Source organism: Clarias gariepinus, chromosome 2 (assembly GCF_024256425.1).
Source record: "Clarias gariepinus isolate MV-2021 ecotype Netherlands chromosome 2, CGAR_prim_01v2, whole genome shotgun sequence".
Taxonomy (NCBI): domain Eukaryota; kingdom Metazoa; phylum Chordata; class Actinopteri; order Siluriformes; family Clariidae; genus Clarias; species Clarias gariepinus.
In genome coordinates this window covers 28,560,129-28,580,510 of record NC_071101.1, presented here as the reverse complement: position 1 = coordinate 28,580,510, position 20,382 = coordinate 28,560,129, and the positions used below count along the sequence as shown (strand labels likewise).

Genomic DNA, 20,382 nt, shown 5'->3' with positions numbered 1-20,382 from the left:
CATTGATAATTATCCCAGTGGACAGTACTCACAAGCATTGTAAGACAAATGTGCGTGTGTGTTTGTGTGTGTGTGTGTGCAGGATAGTCAGGCAGGTTTGTCTAGCTGTGAGCTGCTGATTAAGAAGACTCAGCTGAAACACGCAGGCCTCTACACCTGCACAGCCCAGACGCCAGTGGACAATGTCACCGTCTCTGCTGACCTGGTAGTGAGAGGTACTACCAACATCTCTCTCTCTCTCTTTCTTACACACACACACACACACACACACACACACACACACACACACACACACACACACTTACTTGCATACACTCTGTTCCTTGAGTGGGAAAGTTACAAGAGAAAGGTTTGTTATTCTGTGCCATTTTGACTGTAACAGGAAACTTGAGGAGTAGAATCAGACTAAAGCCCTGACCTGCTTACAGTAATTTTGTCGTCAACTAGGTCTGTTGTTGAATTTGACAAATGCAGCAACAGTGCACATTTACATTAACAGTATTTGGCGGACACCCTTATGAAGATTGGCTTACCGTGCTTGGTAGTCGCTAACAAAACCACATCTTTGTGCTTGTTTAAAAGGTTACAGTACGTAGTCAATCAGAATGCCCATTACCGCCATGCTCACTGCTGCGGCCAAACGACAATGGGCAAAATAAATCAGTCCCATTTCAAAGTTATTCGTGAAATGACCAACAGGTGGCGCAAAGGGACATTTTGCAACAGCTGCAATTAAGTAGAGATTAAGTCATAAAAAAAGTCATAACAATATGTTGTATTGGAGAAATACTACACTAATTGTTATTTCCACATTCAAGTACAACAAACATGAGAAATAAGAACCAGAGCTGTTAACATTTACTGTACAAGTGTTGTTTAGACAGACGATGAAGTTCACTAGCTGACAATTTTATTAGTTAATGAACTGTTATATAGCCTATCTGTGTTTGTATCTGTTTACTGTTATTATTTTAAAACGTTACATTTAAAAGACATCAAACTTTAAATAAAGAAATAACAGACTTTCAGAATAGAAAATTAGAATAAATCTATAAAATAATGTCTTACATTTGTGTAAATGTTTTATAGGAGTTTTTTCAGGGGTTTTATACTATTTATGCAGTATAGTCAGTGCAATCATTGTTGTTGTTTTGGTGTTGCTGTGTCTGCTTTCCATGTCAGACAACAGTGAATTACAAATAATTCACCCTTCCCCACTTTACGCTGACTCAAGTCAGCTCCTGGGACGAGGATTACTTTTTACCCTCTGGGGTGTGAGGCCTTTCTCCTGCAGTGCTTCAGAGCTTCTTAAATTTATGTAAATTTAAAATCTTTACCAAATTTCACTTATTTACATACTGTAGAGCACAAAATGGGCTTTTACCGTGTGGCTGATGTAAATATGTTATTCATGTGCAACTTTTACATTTATGTCAAAGTACAAATAAAGAAAAATACAATATTTAAACTATAGCATAAAAACAGTGAAAATTGAGAAACAAACCTCACAAATTGTTTTAAACACAGAACTGAATTAATGGAAGTCTTGGGTGTGTGCCCATAGCAAAAAAACGAAATTATAACACTAAGAAACTTTTATTTGGGGTAAAGTGACAGGCTCTGCTGAAAAAAAGTTAAGCACATCTCTATTTCACTAAATAATCTGTGACTTTTTATAAATATGTAAGAACTATTGACACCTGGCTCAGGTGACATCAGGACTCTGCCTACATTTAATTTAAATGCTAAATTTGTACTGTAATTTTACTACTGTGATTATGAATTTGTTTAATTACAATGTTTCACTTCAATTTATCTGATACCATGTGCAGTCCTCAATGAGCTGCGGCTCATTAATTCTTGAGAGAATGAAGTTCATAGTCTATAATTATAGCGCCACTTAGTGGTAAAGCAAACGCACACCAAACTCTTATTGCTGTTAATGGGACACACTGCGGTAAAACTGTTCTGGTTGAGTACCATCTGTATGTGTACTTTAAAAAACCTGTTGTCTTAGTAGTACAGTAGAAAAACTCACAAGAGGCATTTCTTTGATCTGTCCTCCTTGTCTCCACACTCGTAAAAGTTGAGTAACTGTACATAGGCATTAATAGACACATGTTGAGTCATTTTCCCAGAGAGTGCGGTCCACCACGGTCACTCAACAGGGCCCTTTTCTTTCCTTTCCGAATCAGCAGCAATGGCTTTACCTGTGTCGGCTGTCAAGAATGTTCTAAAGAAAGTTTACCTCTTAGCTGGGCAGATGTGGAGAGGTTAGAGGACTGGGAGCCCCCCAGCCGCGCTGGCCAATAGCATAGCTTTGAGCAGCATGCGTTCCAGGACGATTAGGCAGGAGGCTTTGCCGTCTGCCAAGAGCTTAAATGCTATTGCATCTGCTGCTTGAGACAACGCTTCCTTTTTCTCTCTGTACCGGTAAGAAACTGGAGGTGGGGTGGCCCTTTCCACAGCTGGCCCAGAAGCCATCGAGGGTTCTTAGGATTTTTTCTCCCTCCATGGAGTATTGGGGCCCACTGTCCTCCAGCCCAAGGGAAACCTGCAGGTTTTTAGTTGCCCAGCTCAAAAAAAAATTTATACACTCAAGCTGGCACTGCCTTACTATACTTCAGACTTATCAGGTGATGTGTTTTGAAAAGCTCAGCTATGAGTACGTTATGTGCATTGCCTAACAAGGTCAGGACCATGAGAGAATACATCCTGAGTATGTCCTGTTGTGCCGCTATCTCCCCCTGCTGGCGGATGGTGAACAAAGAGGTGGGACAGAAGCATCTGTGGCTCACACGCACATTTATCCCAGATAAAGACAGGGCCTTCTACTTGCATGAACCAGTTTCTGTCTTTGTTCTCTTGTGGTTACAAAGCAGTTATGTAGACGATTGATCTTGTCAGGTAGTAACTTTCCTCAGACACAAATGATTGCTCATAAGATCAAATAGTGTACTTATGGCGATAATGTTCTGAGGTTGGAGCTGTTGGCTAGATCAGCTCCACTAAATGCAGTGTTTTTGGAGGAGGTTTTGAAAAGCTTATGTCTGGGGAGAAGCTGAGTCTGAATTTATTACATTTTATTTAATTTAGTGTAGGCCTCCGATTTTTCTCCCAACATGTGAACTCTCTCTTTTAATATTACACTCAGGTGAATAGTGTGAACAGTGTGTGCTTATTTGGTGTGTGGGTTTGACAAACATAATGAAATGATCTATCAAAATCCTTTAGTGATTAGGAAGAAGGATAAAACTGCATTATTTGTTTTTACTAAGGAAACAGGTTTACTGGGGATTAATGAATGCCTTTCAGCTTTTCATTTACGTTTGAAAGGTGTGACTCGTGCTGCTGATTTCTTTGTCAGATTTTTTAGCAGTATGGAAATCTTTGAAGTAGTTACATATATACACCTATAAATCCTAAAGCAGCATGCATATATAAAAATTGCAGCTGTTATATTTCTAACTTTATATTTTTTTCATTTAGTATTTCATTTACTGCTGTTGCTTGTGCCAAACTCAAAATCACTCTAACTAAAGCATAATCTAAAGCATAATTTGAGTCAGAATCACCCAATATTTTATTTAAATATTTTATTTATTTAATTTCATCCTAATATTTTAAAAATATCACCCAACATTGTTATCTTATATACAGTACAGTTAAAGTGAAAGAAACACAACTGAAAACTGATCTGTCTACTGGACATAAACCTGTGATGTCCCTTTTCTAACTAAAAAAAATCTATTTGTTCTATTGTAACCAGTCAAATATTGGAATACCCACATGATATAATTTATTTACATGAGACAGCCAGTCTGTGACCTTGCTGGTAAACAGGGTTGCCAGTTTATAGGTGTTGGTTGCAGTCTAAACTTTAATATAAAAGGTTAATAATCTCAGCAATTGGTACTTAAATTGTTTTTTTTATGCTGAAATCTTGTTTCATTGTATGCTAAAAACTCTTTTTTCATAAGTAACTGTATAACATTCTGCTCTAAGTTTTAGTTCCAGAGCTAGCATTATCGAACTTTCTGTTGTATGATTTATTCAACAGAAAAAAGAGTCAACAGCCACCACCACTCCTTCTCCAGTCTGGAAATATTTGCAATAAAGAATTTTTTTTTTTTAAAGCAAAACCACATAGGGGAACGTCATTTAACCCACAATACATTGTAAGTAAACTGAGTATGAAATGTTATCTGCAAAAGCAACAGTCAAATCTTGTAAGTCGACTCTCACTATAGCAGAGGCCCTCAAAAAGCTTGATGCTAGTTAAGGAAGGGAAAAAATGTACTCTTTAGTCAAGTGTAAGCTTTTCTAGTATAATATAGATTAATAATAAGGGAATGGAATATGTTGCATACGTTACATTCCAATAAATAATAGTTTTTCATTTGTGATACCTTGTTAGATCTTAATTGTATTTGTGTCCTGCTGTTTAGAATAGTTTTGTCTACAGGTTTGTGGGGGTTATTGGGATTGCTATCGGTATTGGCCACTTCTGATTTCTGTGCCCCCAAAAGCCTGATTAGAGCACGCCTAATGTTAAAAGCTGAATGGCTTTTGTACTGTATTTTGGTACATCAATAATAAGGATGTATTTAACTTTCCAGCTCCTTATGATTTAACAGTTTGCACTTACAGGTTAGTGGCACTACATGTATCAGTGTTTGATAGACGTAAGTTCACTGTCCTGAGCAGTTCATGTTACTTCATTGTCAGGCCCTCCGGGAGCTCCAGGAGGAGTGCGTGTGGAGGAGCCCGGGGTAAAGTCTGTGAAGCTTCTCTGGAGTCATGGCACAGATAATCTCAGCCCCATATCCAAATACACCATCCAGTACAGGGAGACCAGAACCCAGGAGGATTGGAAAGATGCTGTAACATGTGAGTACTCCAAAACAGAGGTTTAACAAAAGTTGTCCGTTTAAAATCGTTATAACTGTAATAGAATAAAAGAATAATGCTTCAGTTATAATATTGTATACAATCATAAGTAATCTATCTATCTATCTATCTATCTATCTAATGTATAATAATATACAGACATACTGTAGATTATATTGTAACAGCATTTTAGGTGTTATATGGACATTAATACATTCTAGTGGTCACAGAAAGAAGTAAAAAAAGGGAATAGTGTCTCTTCATAATTTTGCTGCAACTACTATCAAACATTGAAAGGATCCTGTTACAAACTGGCTATAGGAGATTTACAGTACAAATAAGAGACCACTGCAATTTACTCCAGAATGTCATCAAGAGAAAGATATCTGGTCCCAAACCATCAAGCAAAGCTGAGCTGTTTGCTTTTTTGCAAAAAGAGTGGTATAAAGTTACCCTACAATAAAGTGAAAAACTAGTGGAGAGCATGCCAAAACGCACGAAAGCTGTAATTACAAATCAGGGTTATTTCATCAAATACTGATTTCTTAATGTTATTTAGTTAAAGAATTTACACAATTAGTTTATTAATTATTTGCATTTTGTTTTATTTAAGTTATTAAAGCTCTGCAAATACTGCATGATCTTGGGTTTTTATGATGTGTCGGGATGTCATTTCCTTTAAATATATGCTCTAAATAACAATAGTTATATTTTAAATTAATAAAAATATTGTCAGCAGTTTACAAAAAATGAAACAAAACTGTTTTGTGACAAAACTTTTATTTTACTTTAACAAAAATGATTATTTTGCAGTGGTCCCTTATTCCCCCCCCCCCCCAGACATTTATTGTGTTAGTTTTTCAGACCTTTCCATTTTAGGGTTAACTTAAGCGCAAGTAGACTGCAGTGTTTAGACTCTTAAGTCTGTAGAAAAGGATCTCTTAAGACCTTCTGGGTGGAACAAATGTTTATTTAAAAGTATTTCAATTAACTTCATGGCTTTAATTTGATTCATATTTGTTTTTTCTCAGCTCCTCATAATGTAGAAGGAAACGCAGAGATGGCCACAGTAGTTGATTTGTCTCCTTGGACTGAATATGAGTTTCGAGTCATTGCTACAAACACTCTGGGTACAGGAGAACCGAGTGAGCCCTCAAGCAAAATCACCACACTGGAAGCAGGTATGTCTCTTGATTTCATCATTGTTTACCTACATCAGTTATTTAAATATGCTAAATTATTGGTGAAACACATTTAAATATGTCAACTTTGAATTTACCTCAGCTAGTGACCCAGAGTTGAGAGGAATTCTGGAGATTTTGTTGAATCCTTTTTTCTTTTTATATACACCTTAAATGAAATGTAAGGAGCTGTATAATTGTTGCAGAAAACTTAAGATATTAATGTATTTTAATACAATGTTGGCTGGAAGACAAATTCGACAAGATTTATTTTGTCACTGTTGATATGTGTGTTTGTTTGTCAAGTACAAGATCTCACACTCCTTTCTTATTTTAGCTCCTGTGGTGGCACCATCAGATGTAGGAGGAGGTGGGGGAACGAGTAGAGAGCTCATCATTACATGGACGGTAGTGTTTGTTTTTGGTTTCCTTTTGGCTCGTTTGCTCTTTTTTTGTGAATGTCCAATATCACATTTTACTAAGTGTCTTTAACTACTTCCTTAATCAGCCTGTGTAACTTCTACATGTGTGATTTCGGTTTTGTTTACAGCCTGTTCCGCCACAGTACTACTACGGAAGTAACTTCGGCTACATTATTGCATTTAAGCCTCAGGGTAGCTCTGAGTGGCACAGAGTGACAATAGCTGACCCTCACACCAGTCGCTACATCCACAAAGATCCTTCTATTCCTGCAGCCACAAAATTTGATGTGAAAGTACAGGCCTTTAACCATGCAGGCGAGGGACCCTACAGCCTCACTGCTACTATATACTCTGCTCAGGATGGTTAGTACCAGAGGTTTTTATTTATCTCGCACTGTTTGTACTGCTTTGTGAAATTAAGTTAGACACCATCTATTCCAAGCGAGGACAAAAAAGATTATTTCGAAGAGGGCTACATACATTCATTGGTCACTTCATTAGGTACACTTTGCTAGTAATGTGGTAATGTGGGATGTGGTGGAATGCCTGTCTCGCATTCCACCACATCCCAAAGGTGCTCTACTGAATTGAGATCTGGTGACTGCTAAGGCCACATGAGTACAGTGTCATGTTAAATAAACCAGTTGCATATAATTTTAGATTATTCATGATCCTGTGGCCATGAATTATTGTACATGACTCAGATGGGCTGTGTCATTTAATGCTCAATTGGTATAAAGGGGAACAAAATGTTCCAGGAAAATATGTCACTCATTACACCATTTATACAGGTAGGATGCTGTCATGTTGTTAATGACTACAGTATGTCTGACCGTATTATCTAAATGCCACAGCAGAAATCAAGACTCCTTAAACCAGGGAGTGTTTTTCCAGGCAGCGTTTATCTTCTATTGTTCGATTTTGGGCAGCCCAAAATCGAGTCGTAAACTACTTTTTCTGTTTTTAGCTGACAGGAGTAGCACCCGGTGTGGTCTTTGAGTTTGTAGTTGCTGATATGTGATTGGCTGATTAGCGGTTGGTATTAACATGCAGTTAAACAGGTGTACTGTACATAATGAAGTGACCAGTGAGTGTATGAAAAAAGGATGTGACAAGTACACCATTTTGGATTGTGCAGAAAAGGCTCTTGATTTAATCTATCTGGATACAGATTCACCACATTCAACAAACTTCATATGTATACAATTACATTACGTTACATTACTTTAATAATTCTTTTGATTGTGTAAAGCTGCCTTGCGACAATGTCAATTGTTAAAAGTGCTATAAATATAAAATTTAATTGAATTTAATTGAATTACGTGCATGCAAAAAAAAAAAAAAAAAAAAAAAACATAATCAAGCCCACAAGCAAAATGGTGGAAGAGTAACTTTCTTTTTAGTACGATAGGCTTACAGGAAGTGTTTGGTACCAAAACCCCAGTGCCAATAAGGCACTGCCACCTATATAACTGTTATGTACTAGAACTAAATCAGAATGCAGATTTTGTTGTCTCACGTTGGTACCACTTACAGTAAATCCCTGAGTATTAAATAATTGTCCTTATAGAAATGGTTCTCTGAAACAGACATAAGAGGCATCACCACCTTCTCCACACATAAAAATGACCTCTAATAATATAAATCCAATTTTTATAGTAATGCGAGTGTCCATATTATTTTTACATTTAGATCAAGAAATGAGACCATCCGTGTTAGCTTGCTAATCCACCCCCCTCTTAAATTCAAATTAGCTAGCAAAGTGTGCATTCCCAGTCATACCAAAATTAGCAACGTCAGAAAAGGTGTCCTATTTTGCCGGATAAGGCAAATATGGTCATATTTCTGCAAAAGAATTAATGAAATTTTGAGCCGGTCTGTAGCATACAAAGAATGACAACTACTTTGCTGTTACTGGTGTTAAATTATTGTATTTGGATTAGGTAGTATGCACATTGTCATATAAAATATTTTTTTCAATCAAAAGCTTTAAATGTTATTCACTATGTTTTATGTTTTTTTCCCCCTACGTATTGGTTCAGGCGATTTTTTGGCACACACAATACCCAAGCCTAGCTACAGTACATAAGGTTTCATTACCTGGCCGACTTGCTCGGATACTGTACTGTCATGTTAGCTCAGAAATACAGTAATGACTGCAGTCATGGAGGAACTATGGCTTCCTCATACACAAACTTTACCATAATAACAGTTGAGATGAACAGTTACATTAGAAAACAATGCAAAATTGAAGCATTCCCACTAGACATTTGGGTCACACTGTACATTTTACATGGAATGCAGAAACACAAGGATTGCAGGATTTGTAATAATTGGAAATAATTCATTTATCTGTGCCAGTGTGTGGAAGTTCTTATTTTGATTGCTGTGTCTGCCTAACATGCTATATATTCTCAGCACCCACAGAGGCTCCAATCATCACGGAGGCCAGAACCCTGTCAGCGACGGACGCCATTGTGTATTGGCGACCCATCACGCAGCAGACAGTCGAGGGCTATCAGGTTAGTGTGACAATGCTGGACACACAGTAAATGCTTTGTACAGTGAATGCTAATTTGCCCTATATGCAGCTTCAGTTGTCCACTTGTTATGATAACCATTTGTTTAAAGAGGACTGGAATGATGTGGTATAGCAGGAAAATATTTTTTAGTACATGACAGTAACAGGTGTAATCTGTGCGCTATGACAGGTGAGGTACTGGAGGAAGTCTGTGGAGAATGAATCGTCAGCGCAGCGCATCTCCAGTAGAGACAACCAGACACGCCTGGACAACTTAAAGCCTAACTCCCTTTATGTTATTGAAGTGCGTGCATTCAATGGTGCAGGTTATGGACCAACAAGCCAGAGATATGAGATCTATACAAAGAAAGCACGTAAGAACCAAGCTGTAAACAATCTTTTTGTTACAGAGCAGAGACTGGTACATTATAGAAACACACACATGTTTTATACTGTAGCCTCGTCCCTGGCTGCCACACTTGCATGAAATGGGCAATTATCATAAGCAATAATGTTTAATCTTCCCCTTTACGCTAGCATGATAACACATAACTACTAATATCTAATGGTACAACTCTACAGTGCATGTCTATACATTAAAAATATTGTAGAAAGCTATTTCTTTTCATAATTTAATTTAACTAGTGAAACTCTTGTATTTAAAATTCCTTATACATAAAGTGAAATATTTTGAGACTTTTTTGTTTAAATTTTTATTAGACAGCTTATAGCTCATGTAAATCAAAACACTTCTATCTCAAATATTAGAACATTTCCTAAGATAAAAAAAAGGATTAAAAATATAGAAATGTCTTTACAAACTTCTGAAAAGTTTGTTTATTTATGCATGCAATAATACGTCTGGGCTTCTTTACATGAGGGCAACCTTACATGAATTACTGCATCAATGCTGCATGGCAAGGGAGTGATCAGCCTGTGTCACAGGTGAAGCGTTAATGAGGAACAGGCTGCTTTGATAGGGATCTCATCTGTTGACAGGCTGCTCAGCTGTTTTGTTGGGTCAGGCGTTTTTTATTCCTTCTCTTGACATTACCTCATAGATCCATAGTTCAGGTCAGGTGTGTTGGCTGGCCAATCAAGCGCAGTGATATCATGGTCAGTTAGAAGTAGTTTTGGCAGCGTGGGCAGGTGCTAAGTCCTGCTGGAAAAGACAATCAGCATCTCCATAAAACTTGTCAGCAGATAGAAGCATGAAATGCTCTAAAATCTTCTAATACCTCCTGCAGATGACATGGAACGGCAAATCATCAATTACTGTGGAAACTTCACATTGGACTTAAAAGCAGTGTGGATTTTGTAGCTTTCCACTTTTATCTCCAGTCTACAGTATGGGGGCAAAATTTATGTTCATTTGATACGACTGAACAACAGCCTGTTCTTTTTCTCCTTCAGATTTTGTATCTGGTTCAAGAATGCATTTTATAAACACTAAATTGAAAAACTGTTTTTAAGTAAAGCCTTAAGTATCCTTGTAATAGACATGAAGTTCAAATCTTTGTCAACAGATCTCTTTGCAGATTTCGTTTTTGCTATTTTTATGAAACAACAAATCAATGGTACATTTGACTTTGTCTCTCCATTTCAGCTCCAAGTCGACCACCAAAAATAATCGGCACAAGGGTGTATTCCAGTGGAACCTTAGTCAACGTTGCCTGGCAGCATGTGGAGGCTTTTGCCAATGAGTCTAGTGTGGAAAGCTATAAGGTACAGTATAGACTATTTGGTTGGGTTCATTTTTTTTTAGATATAAATAATTGTACATACTGTATGAACTTTAGTTTCTGTCCCAGACTGTGTTTTGTAAGTGTCTTTGTCTTGAAACCAAAATGATTTTGAATGTCACTTTTTCTAATGAATATGAAAGTATTTGTCTATTGTTGCTTGAAGGTGCTATATAGACAGGAGGGTCACAGCACTGGGACACTGTACACCACAAATAAGCAGTTCATAGACCTGCCCTTTCACAAAGATGGAGATTATGTTGTGGAGGTGAGGGCACAGAGCAAGGGAGGAGATGGAGCTGTGGCTCAAGTGCGGATCTCAGGTAAGCTTTCTGTCAGACATGCACTAATCTATCATATGCGCTCAGTGGGCATCTTAATTTTATTAATTTATTAAGTTTAATCATTTTCTTCTGCAGTGCAGAAAAAAAGTCAAATTCAATTCCATTGAATTATAAATGGAAAAAGAATTTGAGTAAGAAAATGATCTATACCAGATACTCGGTACGTCAGTATTTACCGACCCCATGTGTTCCCTAACGTGAATCATATCCATACTGCAGTTTGAGTGCAGTGATTTATCAGTGTCATGCACCTTTGGGTATGATGAACAGCTACTGCTGAAGGTAGATAAAAGAGAGAGTGGGGTAGAGAGCACTGTAATGATGGATAAACCTCACATTGAGTGCAGTTTTTTCCTGACAGTACTTCACTCAGACAGTTAACATGCTGAAAGACACTTTTCTATAAGATGTAGTCTTACAGCGCTATGTTTAACTATACTGTGTTAAGTGCTTCTCGTTATATAAGTCTGCGTTCTTTAAAGAACATAGCGTTCGATTGACTACCTGGCGTCCTTGGGTTGTTTTTTTGGAAACTCTCTGCACTTAGTTCTGAATGCAGTGTGCACTAGAATATATGGCTAAATATTTATAGACATCTGAGAATCACATCTCTGGATGTGTGTTGAACATCTCATACTGATTTTTGTCGGACATTTGGTTTCGCCTTTTTCCCGGAAGCCTTTACATTCGATTTTAGAGCATTTTGTCTGTGAAGATTTGTGTTCATTCAGCCACAAGATCACAAGAATAGTAAGACAATTCACTGATGTCTGACGAGAAGGTCTGGGGTCCAGTTAATGTTTTAGTTCAGCACAAAAGGTGTTGTCAGGGCTGTTTTTGTGATCTTACTCTCAAACCTATACAAACCCTGTCATGCAAGACATCCTAGAGAATTATGTGCTTTCAAGTTAGTGGTGACAGTAATGTGTCCACGGTAGCATTCTTTTGGTCATATAATGTATATCTGAGTTCCCTTTCAAAGGCTACACTCGATGCTGCGTGAAAACGCTATGGGAAACATCTTGTCATGTTGCCGGTTGTGAAGCATGTGTGTATCAAACACGCCAAATTTTGGCTTACATAACCTCGGTCGGGTGACGTCATCTGATGAGACGCACCTGCAGGTTTTAAATAGGAGTGAACCGGAAACATTCCTCAGATCTTTTGTCTTCACTGACCTTGTTGTGTATGCGTGTGTGTTTAAACCAGCAAAATAAGAAAGTGTTTAACTCACCGATATGGCAGAGTTTTAATTGAGATATCCCTCCGTGTCTAATAAACACATATCGGAGGGCGATCTCTACACTTTACTGCTTCGAATAAAGTGCTCGCGCGCGCCCCGCATTCCTTGAGAAGCACCGGGCCCCGGCGCATTTCTGGGGCTTAAAACGCGTGTATCCAGCAGAGCTGTGAGAGACGGATTTAAAACTCCTATCTCTCACTTCCTCGTTGGATTGGAAAATCCCTCTGTCCGCTCGCAAGCGCGCGCTGCGCTTCTTGTGAATGGGCAAGGATAAACATCCTCTCTCGCTCCGCGGAGATGAAAATAGCACCCAAGCACTTAAAAAAAATAAAAAATAAATAAAAAATCATTAGACGGCAGGTTCTGTCGGGTGGCCCGGGGGCGGAGCCTCAACAATGCTCTCTCCCTTTTTCTTAGCAATCTCCATACGAGTTAACCCTTTCATGAAGTAAGCTGTATCTATTCTGTGTTTTCCTGCCATCTACTTTATTTATTTGTTTAAATATAGTTGAGGTGGAAGCACGGGGTTATATGATGACGCCCAGATAGAAGAGACGCTTCCAGGCTATCTCTCTCCTGGGACATCATCCTCCCTGAAAAGCTAATACTTCCTTTCAAGCTGTGTAGACTTTTATCTTCCCTGGAGGGAAAAGCTTTTCAGGCAGCAGGTCTGGTTGGTGCTCCATTGCACACCATGACGGTTTTGCAGGTCTACCAGGCTGACCTGCTGAGAGACTTGAGTACTGGCGGGGCTCTTCAAGATAGGACGTTCTGAAATAACGCCTGGCCACAGACTTATGGCTTGAATCTCAGCGGCATCAAGCATAGAATCGTGCATTCCTCCTTGATGCCCCTATTTCGCCTTCCGGCCTGTTTGGCGATGTCGTTAACTTGTTCGCCACTAGGTTCATGAGGCAAAGTTATATGAACAAGCCTTCGGAAATTCCTTCCCCGCCGTGCTCAGGAGTCGGGACTGTCGGCCACCCAGTCTCAACCGGGTCTGACGCTTGCAAGGCGTGAAACACACAAGGAGAGTGTTTTTGAGCCGGGCACCCCCTCGTAAAGATTGGGGTGCGTCGTGCCTGCACTTCGCAATCCGCCTCAAAAGAGCTCAGACTGGCATATTGTCTTCTTCACAAAGAAGCCCTGAGGTTCATGTGCCCAGGACAATGGGGAGAGACACGCAGAATTCCTTTTGAGAATGAAGTGTTCTCCCTGGCACCCCAGGAGGTCGGTGTTTTTTGCTCCGCCACCACTGGTGTTTCGGGCAACACCAGTCTCCAATAAAGTGTTAGCTCTTCGGTTTTTCCTGCCATGTTTCAGGATGCCGAACATCTAACATTGCCCCCCCGTTTAACCAAGCCGCCGAGACTTTTGCCCCTTTCAGAGAAACTGGCAGCGTGGAAACTACTGCCAAGCATATCTCCTTGGGTACTAAGCACTGTAGAGAGAAACTACAGGATGCAGTTCTCACATCACCCTCCGTGTTTCAACAGCGTGGTCTCCACTTTCGTGAAACCCGGAAAGTGCGCATCTGCTGACAGAAGTTGCTGGGAAATGGGGCCATGGAACATGTTCCCCCTACCAGACAGTGAGTCAGGCTACTACAGTCGGTATTTTTTGGTTCCCAAGAGGAACGGGCGGCTACGTCCAATTTTTAGATTTTTGCGGGCTGTTCCGCTATCTAAAATAAATAAATACAGCTTCAAAATATTGACTGTCAAAGTGATTGCTCTTAAGTCCTACCAAGCGATTGACTTGGGACAATCGATTGAAGGACGCTTACTTTATATAGAAATATTGCCACAACACAGGAGGTTCCTAAGGTCGCTTTCGGGGGCAAAGCTTACCAGTATCGAGTCCTTCCATTTGGTCTAGCTCTCTTACCCGCACATATATGAAATGCATGGATCTAGTTCTGGCGCTTACGACTCCAGGGCATCCGTATTTGAATTACATAGACGACTGGCTGGCCCAGTCTCAGTAGCTAGCGCTTTGACATCAGCATGTCATCCTAGCTCATCTTTGTTTCTTAGGATTGAGACCCAACGCCATAAAAAGCGTGCTCTTTCCTGTTCAGAGGACAACATATTGGGTGTCACATGGGATTCGATCGTAAGCGGGCACAGCTGTCTCCCGCTCGTGTTGAATCCATTCTCAACACCCTCAAGGAAATCAAGCTAGACCGGAAAGTGACCATCACTTTCATAGATCTTAGCTCTTATGGCAGCTGTATCCACGGTGACACCTTTGGGTCTTCTGCACATGAGAGCATTTTAGTTGTGGCTAAAAACCAGGGGATTTCACTCTAGGGCCAATCCCCAATAAAGGTTACGCGCCAGGTGCTTCGTACCCTTCCTATGTGGTTCAGACCCCGGTTTCTGACTTTGGGTCCCACTCTAAGTTTGTCTTGTCGTCGCAGATGCTAACGACAGACGCTTCCCTTATGGGCTGGGGTGCGGTCTTAGATGACCGTCCAGCCCAAGGGAGCTGGAGAGGCCATCTTCTCGCGCGGCACATCAATTGCCTCGAAATGATGGCTCTATTTCTGGCCCTAAAGCATTTCCTCCAGCAGTTGGGAGGCTACCATGTCCTAGTGCGGGTGGACAACACTATGGCAGTCTCATATATTAATCGCCAGGGCGGACTGTGCTCGCGCCGCTAAAAAGCTAGCGCACCAGGTTCCTGTCCCTCAGGGCGAATTACATTCCAGGGCATATGAATGTGGGAGCAGTTGTTCTGTCCAGTCAATCTCTGACACACGGGGAATGGAAACCCCACCCCGAAATAGTCAGTCAATCTGGGAGAGATTTCAGGTAGAAGAGGTGGACCTCTTTGCCTCGCAAGATCAGCAAATGTCCCCTTTACTACTCTCTGACTCTTCCAGCTACCCCGGGTCTGGACGCCGTGGCACGTACATGGCCCTGGTTACGCCTTTATGCGCTTTCCTGATAGCTCTGCTCCCGGGAGTCTTGGCGAGGGTCCATCAACAGTGTTTGCGCCTCTTATTGATAGCGCCCTGTTGGCCGACCAGAGTGTGGTTCTCGGATCTAGTATCTCTCTTCAACGGCTCACCATGGGTGATTCCAATGAGGTGGGATCTTCTGTCTCAGGCGCAGGGGACGATATTTCATCCCTGGCCCAAGTTTTGGAACCTTCACGTTCAGTCCCTGAACGGGACCAACTAAATCAAGCTGGTTTTTCAGCCAGCGTAATTAAGACTTTTCTAAGTGCTAGGGCTCCCTCCCCTAGAAGAGCTTATGCCCTCAAATGGAATGTATTTGAAAGTTGGTTCATGACAAAGCAGGTAGACCCAGTTCATTGCCGAAATGTTTCAGTGCTGGAGTCTCTGCAGGAAAAATTGTCCTCAGGCTTGTGCCCTAGTACCCTCAGGACATACATAACTGCTATTTCAGCCTGCCACAACGGGCCAACTAAGTCAAGCTGGTCTTTCAGCCAGCGTAATTGAGACTATTCTAAGTGCTAGGGCTCCCTCCCCTAGAAGAGCTTATGCCCTCAAATGGAATGTATTTAAAATTTGGTGCATAACGAAGCAGGTAAACCCAGTCCACTGCCGAAATGTTTCAGTGCTGGCGTCTCTGCAAGAAAAATTGTCCTCGGGCTTGTGCCCTAGTACCCTCAGGACGTACGTAACTGCTATTTCAGCCTGCCACGTCCTGATTGGTGGGGTTACTGTGACACGGTCCCTTTTGTGGGTTTTATCTATCGTGCTCGAAGAGCCAATTGACACCCTTCTTTTTGAACCACTAAAGTCAGCGCCTCAGGTTCCTGACCTTTAAGATGGTTTTTCTAATGGCCGTTACCTCTTTGAGAGGATTGGAGATCTGTCAGTCTCCCCATCCTGCCTAGACTTCGCCCCTGGGCTAGTCTGGGCCATTTGGCATCCTCACTGAACTATCTTCCGAAAGTTCCATTCTCAACATGCACCCTATTGTTTTTGAAGCCTTCTGTTCTCCGCCTTTTACAGCTTCGGAACAGGAGAGACTTACTGTGTCCAGTACGTGCTCTTCAGATTTACATCCACCGCATCAGCCAGTGGCATAAGTCAGAGCAGCCTTTACATGTTTTGGGGCCGCAACCGGGGGGGCGGCCGCCACTACACTGGGTGAGAGATGCTATTGCCCTCTCCTATGAGGCGCGTGGGTTCACTTCGCCTCTAGGAACCAGGGCTCATTTAACCAGGGGGATCGCCTCATCTACTGGGAGGTATTCCCCTGCAGCAAGTGTGTGATGCGGCGGCGTGGTCCTTTTCGCACACATTTGTTAGATTTTATAATCTGGATGTTCATGCCACTCCGGGCTCACAAGTCCTCGAGTCAGCTTCCCAAATATAGTTCTGAGACCTTCTCGGCTTTGTGCGCACACGCTACACAACCTTGGGGTCCAGACACTTGCAGTGCGGCGGGGTTGGTATTCTCGTTCCCATAGCGTTTTCACGCAGCATCGAGTGTAGCCTTTGAAAGGGAACGTCTCGGGTTACTTTGCTGTAACCCTGTTCCCTGAAAAGGCGGGAACGAGATGCTGCGTCCCAATGCCGCACTGCCTACGTGACCGGACGTCCGTTCAGACAAATCAATCTGAGGAATGTTTCCGGTTCACTCCTATTTATAACCTGCAGGTGCGTCTCATCAGATGACGTCACCCGACCGAGGTTATATAAGCCAAAATTTGGCGTGTTTGATACACACATGCTTCACAACCGGCAACATGACAAGATGTTTCCCATAGCGTTTTCACGCAGCATCTCGTTCCCGCCTTTTCAGGGAACAGGGTTTCAGCAAAGTAACCCGAGACGTTTTATTTCTTTATCATTTCTGTCTTGTAACTTCTCTCTGTGTGTCTGCAGCCGGAGGAGTTTTGTCAGCCCCATCCCTGAGCCTTTGTGTCCTGCTGCTGGTGGCATTGCTTAGCCTGACTATCTGAATGTAGCGCCGTCTTTCTTCTGTCTTCACTCTGTACAGTGAAGAGGACTCTAACCTGATGACGCCTTACAGGATCCTTTGCTCCACAATGAATATTTCCAACCCGAACTAAGCTATGTGCGAGGAAAAGACTATACAGGAATATGGAAAGGACAATGATGTAAAGGATTGACTTATCCAGTATCGACTTAACCATGAAACAGCGTCAAAGGAGTTCTCTCTTGTTCAGTATGCCTTATAATATCTCTTACCCTGCTCATGGATGCTTGTGGGTAGAGTTGACATCTGTGTTTCACAATTTACAATACAAACATTAAAAGGCTGTTTCAGCTTTAATTTGAATTAAATTGGCTGCTCATTCTGTAGCACCAATGGTTTTCTCGATTGAAATCATTTAGTTTCTGCAGTGTGCTCTGTACCCGCAAGTGACATATGATGAGAGATCGGCATGAGAGCGTCTGATAGCTAGTTTGGTTTGCGAAACTTCAGCGAAACTTCCTTTTTTTTTTATTTATAAGCTAATGCTTTCCTTAACGGATACAGTCAAAGCAAACTCCTCTGCTACTCACTCAATACAAACTAAACAAAGTTACGCAGAATAGAAAATATAGCAGTTTATTTCAAGCTAGTATATGTATATGCAATAATTTATAAGCTATCAGTTTTTAAATATATTTCGATAATTCTTTTATCATGTTAACATATCTTTAATAGAAAGATTATTTTACGTTAGATATGTAATTTTAAAGCCCTTGAATAAAAGAACACTGAGAAGTAAGAGTGATGTGCGCTTATAGCCTCTGTGGACTAAATGAGGATGATCAGGGGTTAAAATGTAAATGTATATATATATATATATATATTAATTTCTGAAACTATGTACTGAGGAGTAATTGTGTTTGTATGTGTACTGTATGTGTAGGATTCATATCCAACCCATGGTTTTAAACCCAAACCTGATGATTGTGTTTGAGTGTGTGTATATATGCTTGTAAGTGAACTGTGGCATGAAAACATGGGCCATAATCTCACAGCTCCTTTAGAGACAGGTTTTGATTTGGTAAAGTAATGATTAAGAATATTTTAAGAGACCCTGTAACCCAAAAAGTGCTCTAAACAAAAAGATCTGCAGCATAAGGATAACTTTTGTTTTGACTGTATCTTTAAATTCTGTCATGTAGGAGGGATTTAGAGAATTATTTTTTCTTTTTTTTCTGCTGTGTGTCATGCTCCAAGTAACAGTTGTATGGCCTGGGACAAGGAGCAGACCTGGTGGAAAACCTAAATGCTAATAATATTAAGGTCCTAAAACAAGTAAAAGAAAGAAAGAAAGAATGAAAGCATTGCATTGTTAAATGGATTACGTCTGATGAGTGTAGTTGCTGAAGCATTTCAAACGTGCATAACTGTTTTGATTGTGTCATATGATTCATAATCACCCGTCAACTTTTTGTGACAGTGATCGTATTGGATAAGCAAACAATTTATTGCTAAAAGCTTTAGTAACCCATTGTCTTTTCACATGCTTTTGTAACCCATTGACTTTTTTTCCCTATTAGAGGTTTTCCAACGTGTCCAGAATTTTTTAGTTATTAATATGTGTTAAGATTTGTTACTTGTCTTTTAGCTAAATTTCTATTTTGATCTATTTAAAAAAAAGAAATTTGACAATACTTCCTAAGGTTATACATTCAAGGTCCATAACATATCACCACAAATAGACTCTTTGTTCTTCTATAAGAACATGATATAATCAGGTTTTTATGTCCCAGGCTAATTTAAAGTAACTTCTTGTTTTTCTTTTACAGTACTGTATGTCAAGTATATATACATAAATATATATTGGATGTTGACCTCTCAGATGGCCTCTCTGTGTGCATCTTAGCCATAGCTTCATCATTTTTGTAATATTCAGAAACCACCACAAAGTGCTTTCTCTTTCCCTGTTTACTTCAGGCAACAGCATCATCAATGTAGAAAAAAAAGCCAAATGCATGAAAGCCTTTAACTTAAATATTGCGATCAGAAATTATTTGGAGTGCTATGGAACACCCTCAGATGCATGATCTGGAAATGAATCGTTCATTCCAGTTGCATTAGAACATCATTCTCATTTGCGATGAAGGTGACTCATGTAACTCAGCTTCTTCAGATATGCCTCTGTCAGTCAATAAAAAGTGTGTTTAGGCTGAATGACAGATTGTGTAGATGAAATGTATTCCATGAGTCATTATCTGCTTCATTGAAGCCATTCTTCTCAAATAAAGTTTATAAAGACAAAACCAGCACCGACTCTCATTGAACTGTTCATAGTGTCTGTTAAAGATTTCATAATAATTATTAAATATATTTAAAGGTGTTCAAAAACAAATTGTTGCGATACTGTAACTAACTTAATTTTTTATTCTTCTTCTTTTAATACACTTTATACTGTAGTATACTCAAAAGTATACTACAATGTGCCTGAAAGGAAAAGTGGCCCAAAATAAAACCTACTATTCCCACATACTTATCTGCAGCAACTGACTTATAAGAACATTTGACTAGTTTTCGCTAGTTTTACTTGTTTTTTTTATTTATTCACTTGCTTATTTAATACAAATACAGGAGTGATATTACATATTATTTTCATATTAAATTAAAGAAATGGTAAAAATGTTTTACTGCTGCAAAGTGCAAAGCAGCAACCTCATTTCCTCTCTCGTCTGTTGTAACCACTTTGGCATCACCGGTATACTAACCAGCAGCCTGACTTTTTATCAACTGCACCTGTTTCTCACCTTATGTCTTACAGTATACGGTATGTGTACTGTATATGCCTTATATGATTAAATGATTTACAGGTCACTGTGTGGCAAAAAAAAATTCCTCTGAAACTGGTCAGGTATAGGGAACAATTGAAAATCAGAGCCAGAAAAATCCTTCGGGAGAGACCGGAGAACTATTCTTCAAAACCACATCATTAAAAATACAAGAAAGTCTTTAGTGGATCAAGTCTTTTGCACAGTACTGTATGTCTGGCATAACTAGACATACACTTCTAAAAATCTTGCTTAAAGGGCATCTTATCATAACCAACCCTTTGCTCTAAGCCTA

General features: G+C 40.0%; 1 protein-coding gene across 2 annotated transcripts in view; it reads left to right on the top strand.

The window, feature by feature from the left end:
• The window catches only part of cntn1a (contactin 1a), an 82,025-nt gene extending 62,462 nt beyond the window's left edge, over positions 1-19,563 (top strand). For both annotated transcript variants that reach the window (XM_053483461.1, XM_053483456.1), the window contains exons 15-24: positions 83-215; positions 4,729-4,890; positions 5,922-6,071; positions 6,409-6,479; positions 6,622-6,856; positions 8,912-9,015; positions 9,205-9,388; positions 10,621-10,739; positions 10,923-11,079; positions 17,211-19,563. In XM_053483461.1, coding sequence (XP_053339436.1) covers positions 83-215; positions 4,729-4,890; positions 5,922-6,071; positions 6,409-6,479; positions 6,622-6,856; positions 8,912-9,015; positions 9,205-9,388; positions 10,621-10,739; positions 10,923-11,079; positions 17,211-17,287 — 1,392 coding nt within the window. In that variant the 3' untranslated portion in view covers positions 17,288-19,563. The remainder of the gene's footprint in view (positions 1-82; positions 216-4,728; positions 4,891-5,921; positions 6,072-6,408; positions 6,480-6,621; positions 6,857-8,911; positions 9,016-9,204; positions 9,389-10,620; positions 10,740-10,922; positions 11,080-17,210) is intronic.
• Positions 19,564-20,382: the final 819 nt, after the last annotated feature.